This window comes from Stegostoma tigrinum, chromosome 5 (assembly GCF_030684315.1).
Source record: "Stegostoma tigrinum isolate sSteTig4 chromosome 5, sSteTig4.hap1, whole genome shotgun sequence".
Lineage (NCBI taxonomy): Eukaryota > Metazoa > Chordata > Chondrichthyes > Orectolobiformes > Stegostomatidae > Stegostoma > Stegostoma tigrinum.
Window position 1 is genome coordinate 20,881,927 of NC_081358.1, and position 14,183 is coordinate 20,896,109.

Sequence of the window (14,183 nt, forward strand, 5' to 3'; positions counted from 1 at the left end):
AGAGGGGGAGGCGGACCAAAAATGGAGAGAAAAGAAGATAGGTGGAGAGAGTATAGGTGGGGAGGTAGGGAGGGGATAGGTCAGTCCAGGGAAGACAGACAGGTCAAGGAGGTGGGATGAGGTTAGTAGGTAGATGGGGGTGCAGCTTGGGGTGGGAGGAAGGGATGGGTGAGAGGAAGAACCGGTTAGGGAGGCAGAGACAGGTTGGACTGGTTTTGGGATGCAGTGGGTGGGTGGGGGGGGGGGGGGGGGGGGGGGAGAGAAGAGAAGAGCTGGGCTGATTGTGTGGTGCAGTGGGGGGGAGGGGACAAACTGGGCTGGTTTAGGGATGCAGTAGGGGAAGGGGAGATTTTGGAACTGGTGAAGTCCACATTGATACCATTAGGCTGCAGGATTCCCAGGCGGAATAGGAGTTGCTGTTCCTGCAACCTTCGGGTGGCATCATTGTGGCACTGCAGGAGGCCCATGACGGACATGTCATCTAGAGAATGGGAGGGGGAGTGGAAATGGTTTGCGACTGGGAGGTGCAGTTGTTTGTTGTGAACTGAGCGGAGGTGTTCTGCAAAGCGGTCTCCAAGCCACCGCTTGGTTTCCCCAATGTAGAGGAAGCCGCACCGGGTACAGTGGATGCAGTATACCACATTGGCAGATGTGCAGGTGAACCTCTGCTTAATGTGGAATGTCATCTTGGGGCCTGGGATAGGGGTGAGGGAGGTGGTGTGGGGGCAAGTGTAGCATTTCCTGCGGTTGCAGGGGAAGGTACCGGGTGTGGTGGGGTTGGAGGGCAGTGTGGAGCGAACAAGGGAGTCACGGAGAGAGTGGTCTCTCCGGAAAGCAGACAGGGGTGGAGATGGAAAAATGTCTTGGGTGGTGGGGTCGGATTGTAAATGGCGGAAGTGTCGGAGGATGATGCGTTATATCCGGAGGTTGGTAGGGTGGTGTGTGAGAACGAGGGGGATCCTCTTGGGGCGGTTGTGGCGGGGGCGGGGTGTGAGGGATGTGTTGCGGGAAATACGGGAGACGCGGTCAAGGGCGTTCTTGACCACTGTGGGGGGAAGTTGCGGTCCTTGAAGAACCCTAGTTAAAGAGTAATAGGAGCCACTGATGCCTTAAAAGAACGTGCAACTTTTGTTTGGGTGGGGCAAAGAGTGTGGCCAGCTGGTATTATCACTAGACTATTAGTCCAGAAACTCATTCTGGGGACCTGGGTTCAAATCTCAGCATGGCAGACTGTAGAATCTGAAAATCAATTTGTGGAAAATCTAGATTTAAAGAAATCAACTGATGACCATGAAACCATTGTTCAAAAAAAAAAAAATCCAGCTGGTTCATTAATGTCCTTCAGGGAGTGACAAAAAAGGCCATCCTCACCTGGTCTGGCCCACATGTGACTCCAGACCAATGTGGTTGAGTCTCAAATCGCCCTTTGATATATCAGAAATGTTTGGCTAGGCCATTTCATTCACTACAAACTTAAACCAGATAGATCACCCGACATCAAACTCAACACTGGAAAAGACAACAGTAGAAATAGTCCTGCTGATGCTGCGAAGCCTCCTGACTTAATCTAGTGGTCAGTGCCAAAAATCGGGAGAACCGTCTCAGATATTCTCAGAGTCATACGTTACAGACAATGACCCAGACATCACTGCCACCATCCCTGGAAGTGTCCTGTCCCACTGGCAGGACAGGCTCAGGTGGAGGCAGTGGTATAGACCACCTCCTGTGAAGCCTCACAGCTTCAGAATAAACAGCAATAAGCAGGAGGTTCCTTGCCTATGTACTGATTTATCAGAGGAGGAAGGATGGTACTCCATGTTGAACACTTGGAGAGGCACAGGTGGTGGCAATGGCTCTGAGTGGGAGATTTTACTCTCCACCACCAAACAGTGGCTCAGCAGTGGTACTACTGATTGAGGTGGCCAGGTCCTAAAAGACCTGGGTCTGCAGCATGTGGTGAGGGAAGACAGAAAACTACACAAACTTTATCCTTACCAATCTGCTAGCTGCAGATACAAATACCATTGTGGACAGATGCAAAAATAAAAAAAGTGATCACCTCAGTGTCCTTGAGTAGATGAAATCCCACCTTCAGAGAATAAACTCTCGTCTGTGTGGCACTATCACTGTGCTAAATGGGACAGACTTCAACACATCTTGCATCCAAGAGGCACTATGGGCCAATAATAGGAGATCTGTACTCCGGCACAATCTGCAACCTCATGACCTGGCATATCCCCCATTTAACCATTACCACTAAGCCAGGGGATCAACCCTGGTTCATTCGCATGCAGGAATACATGCCAGGAGCAGCACCAAACATACCTTGGAAAATGATGTGTCAACCTGGCGAAGCTACTAAAAAGACTACTTGCATGCCAAAACAGCAGAAAGTAGCAAGCGACAGAGCTAAGCAATCCCACAATGGATCAGATTTAAGCTCCGCAGTCCTGACACATCCAGTTGTGAAATGTTGATGGACATGTCACAAAGCATGGAAACAGACCCTTCAGTCTAACTAGTCCATGCCAGCTATAATCCCAAACTAAACTAGTTCCCACCTGCCTGCACATAGCCCATATCCCTTCAAATATTTCCTATTCATGTACTTATCCAAATGATCCTTTAAACATTGTCACAGTAACCACATCCACCACTTCCTGTGGAAGGTCATTCCACACATCCGGTGTAAAAAAAAACGTTCTCTCTTCTTTAAAATCTCTCTCCTCTCACCTTTAAAATATGTCCCCTACTCTTGAAATCCTCCACCAAAGGAAAAACACTTGTTATTCTCATCTACAACCCTCATGATTTCCTAAACCTCAATAAAAGGTCATCCCACAAATCTCCCATACCTTCAGGTGAAGAATGTCCCAATCTATCCATATAACAAGCTCATTTGAAGACACTCTACAAAATATCCCTATTATTAAAATGGCAGAATAGCCCAGCATATCAGTGCAAAAAGTAAAGGTTGAAGCTTCTTTAGCAATCTATAGCCAGAACTGCCATGTAGCAGATCCATCTCAGCCTCTAGTGGTCCTCAGCATTAGAAATTACTAATTCAGTTCTCTCCACATGATCATGTGGTTCGTTAGAAGCACAGAATACTGCAAAGGCTGTGTGCCCCGACACCATTCCAGCAATAGTACTGAAGACTTGTGCTCCAGAACTTGCTGCTCCTGTAGCCAAGCTCTTCCAGTACAGTTACAACAATGACATTTACCCAAATATGGAAAATTGCCCATATCCTGTACACAAAAAAGACAGGATATATCCAACCCAGCCAACTCTCAAATCAACAGCAAAGTGATGGAAGGGGTCATCAGTGCTATTAAGCACCACCTGCTCAGCAAGGCCCAGTTTGGGTTCTGCAAGGGCCACCTCAGCCTCTGATTTTATTACAACCTTGGTTCAAAACATGGGGCATAAGCTGGAATCCAGAGGTGAGGCGAGAGTGGCAGCCCTTGACATCAAAGATGAATTCAACCAAATGTGGCATCAAGGAGACCTAGCCAAACTGGAATCAATGAATATCAGGGGCACATTGCTGATTAGACTCATACCTGGCACATAGGAAGATGGTCATCGACAGGGGAAAGTCATGGTTGGAGGTCAGTCATCTCAGCTGCAGGAGTTCTTCAGGCTGGAGTTCTGGACTCAACCATCTTCAGTTGCTTCAATGACTTCCCTCCATCATAAAGGTTAGAAGTGGGGATGTTTTGCTGATATTATCACAATGTTCAGCACCAATGGCTCACACTGAGTGAACAAGATCTGGACAATATCCACACTTGGGCTGAGTGGGAAGTGACTGACATTTGCATTCCACAAAATGCCAGACAATGACTATCAAGAAAAAAAAATAATTACCCCTAACATTCAAATATCCTGAGGATTAGAAGACGTGTTACCAAAAATTCAACTGGGTTCACCACAACAGTGGCCACAAGAGCAGGTCAATGGTTAAGAACACTGGACCTTTAAGTAACTAACCTCCTGACTCCCCAAAACCTGCCCATCATCAATAATAGGCACACCTCATCACTTGCCTGGATGGGTGCTGGTCCAACAGCACAAGAAGCTCGAAACTATCCAGGACAAAGCAACCCATTTGATTGGCATTACATCCATAAGCCATTACACTCCCAACTTTCAGGAGTAGTACGTACCATCTAAAAAGATGCACTGCAGAAATTCAAAGATCTTTAGGATAGCACCTTCCAGACTCAGGACTTCAATCAAAGACGACAATGGAAACAGACACACATGAACACCACCAACACCACCTGACGTTCCCCTCCAAACCATTCACTACCCCGACATGAAAATTGATCACTGGGTCAAAAATCTTAAGAGTTTTCTCCCTAATAGCATTGTGGGTCAACCCACAGCAGGTTGATTGCAGCAGTTCAAGGTAGCAGCTGACTACCACCTTCTCAAGTACAACTAGGATGGCTAAACAATGCTGGCCAACCAAAAAAATGAATTTCTAAACATATGCAGCTGCAGTGTCAGGCAAATCTAGCAAAAAGTGCTTACTGCACATTTGAACTACTTGCCTTTGAAAATAGATAATATCTTAACAGTTGATGCTATTTTCATGCTGAAAAGGGCACACCACCAGAAATAGACAAACACTCCAGTCACTGTCAGGCTCCTTCAAAAAATACCATAACTGGGTTGGGAGCATGAAGAGACAGCAAGTTTTCCCTTGTGACTAAAGCACTTTTGTCCAATTTTAAACAATGAAAATCACCAGTGTGTACACATAAAAGTTTCATACAGTCATTAAGTTTCATACGGCAAGTTATTAACATACTGAACCCCAAGAACTGCAGATGCTGTAAATCAGAAACACAAAAATTGCTGACCAACTCTTGCAGGTCTGGCAGCATCTGCTAAGAGAAAGCAGAGTTAATGCTGTTTAGGGTCCAGTAACACTTCTTCAGAACCCTTTCAGAAAATACTGAAGCAAGTTACTGACAGTCAATGGTTGGAAAATCTGTTAGGTCAATGATCCCAGTCACAGGGTGTGGGCCGCAGAATTAGTAACGTAGACCGACAACCAACGTTCCCAGTAGGTGATGCTCCGTGAAAAGGATTGGTGGTTATTTGCTCTACACATTGTAGCATTTATTTCCAATCAAGGTTATTTTTGCTAACGGCACTTGTAGATTTTACTGACAAAAGTAGAACAAAAAACTATAGCTCTCTCAGGTATTACACATCAGCAGCTATTGTCAGCTCACATCGTACCACACAGACCATATTAGATTAAAACACTCAGTAAAAAATGAAAGGCAACCTCCTATTCATTAGAAAACGAAGCCAATGCCCCAGTGTGAGAACAGTATTTTTTGTAAAGCTAACGTGAGACTGGGAGAATCAGTAAGGATGTGAATATCACAGGGATCATGAAGAAGCACATCTAGGCAAACAGGGAATAAACTATGGCAGTCATTTTGTGCCATGGCAAGAAACAAAGCAGATAATTACATAACCTTTTGGGTAGAGTTTTTAAAATAAGTTCCAATACAGAACTGAGTTTACAAGAGCTCAGTATGAATCTTGTTTATTTTTGAAACAAAACTAAAATTGCAAGCAGAGATTCCTTCAACAGCGTACAACTGATTCTATAACATCTTTAGACTAATACTGGAACAAAAAAGGGTTGTCCATTGGCATGTCAGCAATTATGTACAAGAACAAAATTGTAAAATAAAATACAATTGATAATTAAGATGCATTTAAGAATGTAGCTCACACAAAGCTATTATATAAACTTCAATTTTTGCTGTTGCAGTTTCCATTAACTGAAGTATTGGTGCAAAAGGCTGCTCAATTCATGTAATTACCACCTTTCTTTCAGGCTCAGTGATGTTAGCAAGCTTGGGAGTCACATTTGATCAGTTGTGTTAATTAATTTCATATTTTACTTGGATAAATTCTTCCATTATTTAAATGCAAATATACTCTATCACAGTCAGTTCAAAACCTGTTAACTGAAAACTGTTTCGAATTCTTAACAACTAAATTCCCAGTTATAGTCTGTGGCTTATGCAACAGTAAACAGTTTGCAGCTCATCTTGTTACCAAAAATGAAAATCAGTTCAGGTTTGGTAGTATTAGAGAATTCCAGGCCTATTGCACAGGATAGAAGATAAATGATTTGTATCTTCAGTTTCAAAAGCTTTTGCTCCCCTTGATCTTCACCCAAACCAACTTCAATTTTTTACAAAAGCCATGGCAAGTATTGGTTTTGATAAAAACCATGCATTTTTTATGACGCTATCAGCAACCGGCATGACAAATTCTAAGAAGAGTGTGCTGCTACAGGCTATGCTACTTATCCCTTTCTGTCCCAGAAAGTTTCTCTGCATTCTTTCCTTGGTCACTTTAAGTAGGCTACCTACACACATTAATAGGCAGAAACAAGACATGTTGTTACTTTACATAACTTGCAGAGGCGAGGGAATGAAGAAGAAATCTTGCTGAGATTATTGATGCCAAGTTTCAGCCTACTGGCAAATTCTCTACTAATAACTCTGATGTGTTATGCATTATTAACAATCCCTTGTATAATGAGTCCTCAAATGTTGCCACTTGGGATATTCAAAAGGAACAGTGGCTCTACCCAACTATAATTTTCCTCAACTAATGGATAACATTAAAATGCACTTGAAAAGGCCACATCACATAGCAGATAGCATCCTTGCCTCTGAAAATGCACCCAGAGTTTATGTCAGCAATTCTCTCTCTTTAGTTGTCTAAGTTCCCAGTTAAACTGTATCTCTCTTTGCCTCCTTCAGAAATGCTTTAATCAAAATGCAGAACACCTCATTGGTATTTGTTAGCTTACCAATTAAGTCCACTTGGCAAGAAGGTTGGAGAACATTTGCCAGTTAGTCAAGGATAGGTGGTTTAACAAAGATTAATTAAGCTGTTAACATTTGTATTTGTGAAACTGCTGTAGGCAAATTAGCTGCCTCTTTTCCCTCCATTACAATAATGATTAAAGTACACCATTGTTGCAAAACTTTTATACCCATTGAAGCCTTGAAAAAAGTCATTAAAAAGTCATTTCTAATTTTTTTTAAACTCAACTAACACTTAGTGTGTTCTAATCCAGTCAGTCAGTTAAAAGGCTGACTGTTGCTCTCATCTGTATGATTGTCATGTTTAGCCCTTGATAAGATGTAGGTCATATTAGGGGAGAGCATTCAAACAAAAAAAAGTCAAATAAAATGACAACTAGTTGTAACGATAGTTCCTTGTCACAATAATACAGGCTCTGCAATCACATTGCATTTTGAGGCAGTTAACCAGTGATTACACTTTTTCAATATATAATCTAATCTACCTTTGCCTGAAGAGAGAGATTTTCAGGCAACTAATGTAAATCCTTATGTATCACATTCTCCCTGATGATGGGAGAAACAACACAGACTCTACCATTGATAAGATTCCTAGTGGCGGAAAATCAACCAAGATCATGCTGGACAGAACATCCTTCCCCCAACATTTTTTGCCAGGAACATTCAGACATTTTGACAGGATGCATCCACAGGATCACAAGAATGAATCAGAGTAAGAATCTTCACCAAGTCAGCAATATTCTGACTCAGTCCAGCGATGTTACTGTTCAACTGTGCAAACCCGTACTGGACAGATCTGTCCAATTGCTCCATTCCAGACTGCACAATGCACTTGAGCTCTTGCATTTCAGTTTGTGTCACAGATAATCCAGAGGGGGCTGAATGTTTTTCAGGTTCTTCCTGAATGCTAGCTGGTAGGAGATGCACGCTATTTTGTAGCTTAGCCGGAGGGACCTCCAGGCTAGATTGGGCAGTCATTTCTAAATCCATTAAGTCACTGTGAATTGAATCAAATCCCTCTTTTTGTACATCTATGAAACTAGTAGTACAGGGTTGATCCACTGGAGTGTCACAGACAGGAGGCAACTGGCTACTCGAAGGGCTTTGTGCATTTTCTGGCGGTTCTGCAGGCCCAGAGGCAGGTTGCTCTGTCAAAACAGCAGAAGAGTCTGTGCATAACTCTTCATGGTCTTCTGACTTGAGTGGCATTTCAGGCTCCACCTGCTGCACTGACCCTTCTGGAAATGCTGGGGTTCTGGCCGCATCCACATTCTCTGTAGGGAAGTCGGAAGAAGGAAGTGGTGTACTATCAAGTCCTTTTGAACAGGAAGAAATTGCGTTAACAATAGAATTTGAAATAGAAAATTTTTGCTTTGAAATCTTGCTATATTGAACTCAGCTCTTCTTAAATGACGATTCCTGGGGAACACAAAACTCTCATGTTTGTTAGCATTACTATTTTACAATAGAATTCTATGACCAGTGTAATTTAAGAAATACATAGATTTATATTTTATACAACAGTAAAAGCAAAGATAATTATATTTGGAGGTTTTACAACTGATAAAAATGTTTTCAGAGTGTCAAAGTTTGGTTCAGTTCATATTTTTCCACTACAGTGGGATTTTGATCTCTTTCTGCACAGATTTCTTTTCAAATTTGAAGGATTTTTTGTGCTTTAGATCTTAAAATCACAGCTGGTACATTTTATAGGACTTGAGTTCTGAAGTCTTCAAGAAGCAGCCTAATTAAAATGTTCATTACCTAGTTCTGGTTTGGTACAGGAATACAAAAGCAATTCCTAGGATGTCAAGGCTATTATATTCACATCAGAACATAAAGAGCTTCAACATTACATCCTGCAGGTGTCTCTGTTGTATGTATATTAATTTTTTTAAAAAGTGAGCCACACTAGCAAGCATCCTAATGCAAGTGACAGAAACTATTTACCAGAAGCATTAGCTTTGCTTCAGGTAAATACTTAAAAAGGCTAGCATCCAATTTGTAATAATCCCTTTTAAAGGAGAACCATCCGTATGGATGATCTCAATCCTAGGATACAATAATTCCTGTGAATATTAGAGGATGGAATTAGGTTTGGAGGAAATAGTTCATGAAAATCAAGAACATCCCAAGGTTCTGGTTTTTCAAAGACTTTTCTAGATAGGAAAGATTAGCTTCAAAAACAGTTGAACATCTCAATCTTTAACATGGAACAATACAAGCAAATCTAGTACAAGGCAAGATGCATAACTGAGGTTATAAATGGAGCTTCACAAAAAAAAACAAACAGACCAAGAACAAACAAACCAAAAATAAACACTGGTTAAGAACTTGGTTCTATGTCTATCAAAAAGAATACTTCAAAAATCTGAACACATTGTTACTTGGAGAGTTTGCTCCCCACCCCAAGTTAAATTATCACCTCTGCTGAAGGCAATTATTTATGGAATTATGGTTCTGCAAATTAAAATCACATTAATGCATTTCACCCAGTTGGTGTAGTTTGATATCAGCTTTAGAGGGCCATCAGTTCCAGGAAGGCCTGACAGTCAAACTCAATTCAGTCTTCACCAAGACCAACATTCATATTTCTAGAAAGATTAATAGTTTAGGAGCAGGAGCACTCACACCTCCTCTATTCTCCTCTTGGGCAGACTAGTGTTAATTGTTGCACTACTATGATCCTAGCCAAAGCTCAGCCAGCTCATCTATTCACTGAATAAACTCAGTTTACAATGGTTAGAGATAACAAAATGTGAAGCTGGATGAACACAGCAGGCCAAGCAGCATCTTCGGAGCACAAAAGCAGATGTTTCGGGCATAGACCCGTCATCAGAGCGTCCTCTGAAGGGTCTATGCCCGAAACGTCTGCTTTTGTGCTCCTAAGATGCTGCTTGGCCTGCTGTGTTCATCCAGCTTCACATTTTGTTATCTTGGATTCTCCAGCATCTGTAGTTCCCATTATCTCTGATTACAATGGTTTGAGGTTTCTCAGACCAATACTGTAATTTCTAAAACAATATAGACATCTGAAGAGCATGGAGAATCAAACCATTTTCTCCTACTGCCATCTACAGACGAAGAGGATTTCAACAACTCCACGGAAATAAATTTGCAACAAGAATGTTGAGCAATTCTAATTGACAATTACACAATCTAATTTTCTGACAGGACAGAAACTACTTTGTTTTCACATTACATCTTATTTATTTCATGGTTTTTCTTTCCTGTATTTTTCCCTAGTACTCCAAGTTAGTATTTCGGTTTCACAAAAAACTTGAACAATTCATTTCTCTCCTTGGTGGCGCTCAATGAGTAAAATCAAGATTTTTTTTCCCCTAATTTTCCAAACATTTTTCACATACTGAAAAGACGAGCAGGCAATCTCAACTTGACCAAGTTCTCGATCATTTCACTGTCTGGAGACCTTAAGGCATTTCATACCCAAATGATCCAACAGTTACAAATCTCACTTGTGTCATTAGCAAACAAAAATAATTGCTAACTTCTCTTCTGTTGCTATATCACTAGCTAGAGTCAAACACTGTTTTCATTTACTTGACAATAATTCAAAATTTGTCAATTAAGTGTACAAGTAATATCCCAGGGCTCTAAATCAAAAAATGACAGGTAGGAAGTCAAGACAAAAAGGAGGCAACCACTAGCAAGGGGTGACAAACAGCTGTCAGCCCACAGCTCCAACTTCTGGATCCCCATGGACTCCCAAATGCCTCTTTTTCGATGTTCCTGTTGAATCTGTTGTTTCTATCATCTCCACTGACAGCACGACTACACTGCCCTGTATAAGGCAGAACAGCTTTCTTTGTCTGTCTGCCACAGAGTGGCATGGTGGCTCAGTGGTCAGCAATGTGGCATAACTGGGATCGGGACATGGGGTGGGGGTGGTGTTGCTTGGAGGGTCAGTATTTATCAGATGGGCTGAATGGCTTGCTTCTGCACTGAAAGGTTTTGTTTTCTTCAAAATTCCCCCCTCAAGCCTATACCCTAGTACTTGAAATTTCCACTCAGGGTGGGGAGGCAACTTTCCACCTAATCTATGCCTCAATTTTATATGCTTCCATACTTCCCTCAGTTTCTTATGCTCGAGTGAAAACAATCCAATTTGTCCAACCTCTCCTTGTGGCTAAATCACTCCAATCCAAGCAACATCTTGATAAACTTCCTTTGTACCCTCTCCAAAGCCTTCCTATTGTGTGGTGACCAGAACTACACACAATATGCCAAATGTGGCCAAACTAAAGTTTTATACAGCTGCAACACACCTTGGCAATCTTTGTACTCAATGCCCTGACTGATGAACACAAGCTTACCATACATCTTCTATACCATGTTGTGTTGCCACTTTCAGAGAGCTACAGCCTCACATAACATCCCCCTGTATGTCAATGTTCCCAAGAATCCTTCCATTTACTGTATCCTTTCCTCTTGCATTTGAGATCCCAAGATTCATTTCATCTTAGTGTTACACCTCACTACAGTAGCACGCTAGAAATCAAGCTCCAGTATTCCCAGAGTGATCACAGCATTTGATTTTTTTTCCTCTAGACAAAATTCCCCAATTTTATCTGTTTTTTAAAAAAAAGAGACCCAAGTTGACAGAATGCAGAACACAAGTTTTGGTTCTGATGGCTACTTATTAGAAATAAATTCTAGCTCCAGGTAAACAATTCTGAACTGCTAACAAAGAACACTACTAGTTCTCATCTCCTGGAGATACTCCCCCTACAGACAGGCAGGTGAAATTGCAGTGGGGGGTGGCAGGGAAGATATCCTTCCTGCATTTGTGATAATGGATTCTCCACCATCTGCAGTTCCCAAGATAACAAAGTGTGAAGGTGGATGAACACAGCAGGCCAAGCAGCATCTCAGGAGCACAAGCACAGAAGCTGACGTTTCGGGCCTAGACCCTTCAGAGAGGGGGATGGGGAGAGGGTTCTGGAATAAATATAGGGAGAGTGGGGGAGGCGGACCGAAGATGGAGAGAAAAGAAGATAGGGAGGGGATAGGTCAGTCAAGGGAAGACGGGCAGGTCAAAGGAGGTGGGATGAGGTTAGTAGGTAGGAAATGGAGGTGCGGCTTGGTACCACAAATCCTTGCTGACTGGATTGGATAGTCACTGTTTTCCAAGTGCTCTGCAGTTAACTCTTGTACAAGGATTTAGCATTTTTCCACCTATTGATGTCAAACCAACCAGTCTTATCATTCCTTTTTGCAAAAATCTCCTTCCTTTTTGTTTTAAGGGAAGTGGGGTCACAATAACTATCCTCCAATCTAGAGAAACTGTTCTAGGCTCTGTAGAAGCTTGAAAGATGACCCCCAATGCATCAACATTTCTTGGGCCACCAAGTACTATGAAATGTAGATTTTCAAGCCCTGGGGATTTTGCTGCCTTTCATCCTATTAATTTCCCCTACACTATTTTCCTACTAATCCAGATATCCTTCAGTCCCTCACTGTCTTCTGTCACTTTAGGATTTTGTGTCCTCTTTTGTAAAGGCTGAGCCAAAATATGCTTAATTGGTCTGTCATCTTTCTTCCCCATTATACCTCCCTCCTGCTTCTCACTTACAAGGATTTACAGTTGTCTTCACTTATCTTTCTCTTTTCACATACTGAATATAAATACTTAGGATCAGCAGCTGTTCTGTATTTCCACCCCCTTAATTAAACCCTTTGTTCTCCTTTGGAATCTAAACTGCTCCCCGTCCTCATGTCTGCTGGAGGGTTTTTTTTGGGCCGATTTGTATGCCCTTTCCTCTGATCCAATACTATCTTTTATTTCCCTTGATAGCCATGATCAGGCCACTGTTTCCATTTACTGCATTGACATTTCTAGTAAAGATAATCATTCTACATTAAGCAGTTGAAACAAAAAAGTCTCTACCTGCACAGCCTTACATTTCAACTTTTAATCATTTCAATAAAAACAAGTGGATTATAATCGGTGTAAATTAGTGCTAATTACCATGTTGGATGTAAATTTCCAAATAAAAAAGTGTTAAAGAGCCAATGATCTGAAAGTCTTCCCCCCCACCCTACAGCTGTACTTCAGATATTGGTTTAGTTTTAGAAATTATACTCCATTGGTTTCTGTTCCCAACTGCACCCATGCCAGACATAGTAGGGACTGCAGATGCTGGAGAATCTGCAATAACAAGATGTAGAGCTGGATGAACACAGCAGGCCGAGCAGGAAAGCTGAAGTTTCGGGCCTAGACCCTCCTTCAGAAAAGGGCCTAGGCCCAAAATGCCAGCTTTCCTGCTCGGCCTGCTGTGTTCATCCAGCTCTACACTTTGTTATCTCAGTGCAGCCATGCCAAGTCACTAACATCATTTTGAAAGCTTTGGGGAAGGGAAAATAAAAATCAGGACAGCCAACACATTAAATTATTAGGTTTGCTTTAAGTTTCTAGGGCTGACTAACATTCTGCTGACCATCCTTCTGTGACACATTCCTTAAAAATGTTACAGCTATGATGCTGAAATTATGGTCAAGTGTTTGAGTTAAAAACCACTTTCCCAAACCCCTCATAACTTCTCATTTAGTTTTAGGAAGAGGGGATGGTGTTAGAGGTTTCACTTTATAATAACATTAATCCATGCCCCACCATATGCCTGCAGTAAGTTGCTCTTGCAGAGCCTTTGAATATTTTTAAGGCAGAGGTAGATGCTTTTCTTGACAAGCAACAGGGTGGATTATTATTGGGAATTAGGCAGAAATGTGAAGTAAATCAAATGAATGGTGGAACAAGCTGCAAGAGCTGAGTAGCCTATTCCTGCTACAACTTGTGTTTACATCTAATCATTGTTTCACAACAGACTACATCAATATTTTCTAATCCATTTCTCCTGCTCCAATTACACTTTCATTTTCCATAGTCTTACCATTTTTCCCTAGATGTATTACTGCATTGCCAACATGACTTTATCAACTTCACTTTTGCTGCTGATGTTGTTTTCTCTGAAATCACAGTGCTTTTCATTGAAACACTAATAGGATTGCTTATGGCAGAGAAATATTGAGCTCTCATTTTATTTATAGTGTTCTGCAAAAACATTTCTAGTTTTCCTTTGGTGAGTTAGGAGATAATCATACTTACCTACATCTATTGAGCTCTCACAATGATAATAACCAGAGGGTTGCTTTTTCTTGTGCATTGAACAGAGATCAATACGTTGAAACACTTCTGTGCCAAAGACAGCCTCTTCATATTCTTTGTAGAGCTCTGGGCAGATTTTTCTAAAACCCTGAAAAAGAAAACACCACAACTAATGCTTCATT

The 14,183-nt window shown here is 41.6% G+C and overlaps 1 protein-coding gene across 1 annotated transcript in view; it reads right to left on the reverse strand.

Moving 5' to 3' along the window:
* Positions 1 to 7,541: 7,541 nt before the first annotated feature.
* Positions 7,542 to 14,183, reverse strand: part of LOC125451547 (A-kinase anchor protein 7-like) — a 45,013-nt gene continuing 38,371 nt past the window's right edge. Inside the window, exons 6-7 of the mRNA XM_048528751.1 lie at positions 14,002 to 14,149; positions 7,542 to 8,194 (exon numbers count right to left, since the gene is read on the reverse strand). Of these exons, the coding sequence (XP_048384708.1) occupies positions 7,542 to 8,194; positions 14,002 to 14,149 (801 nt within the window). The remainder of the gene's footprint in view (positions 8,195 to 14,001; positions 14,150 to 14,183) is intronic.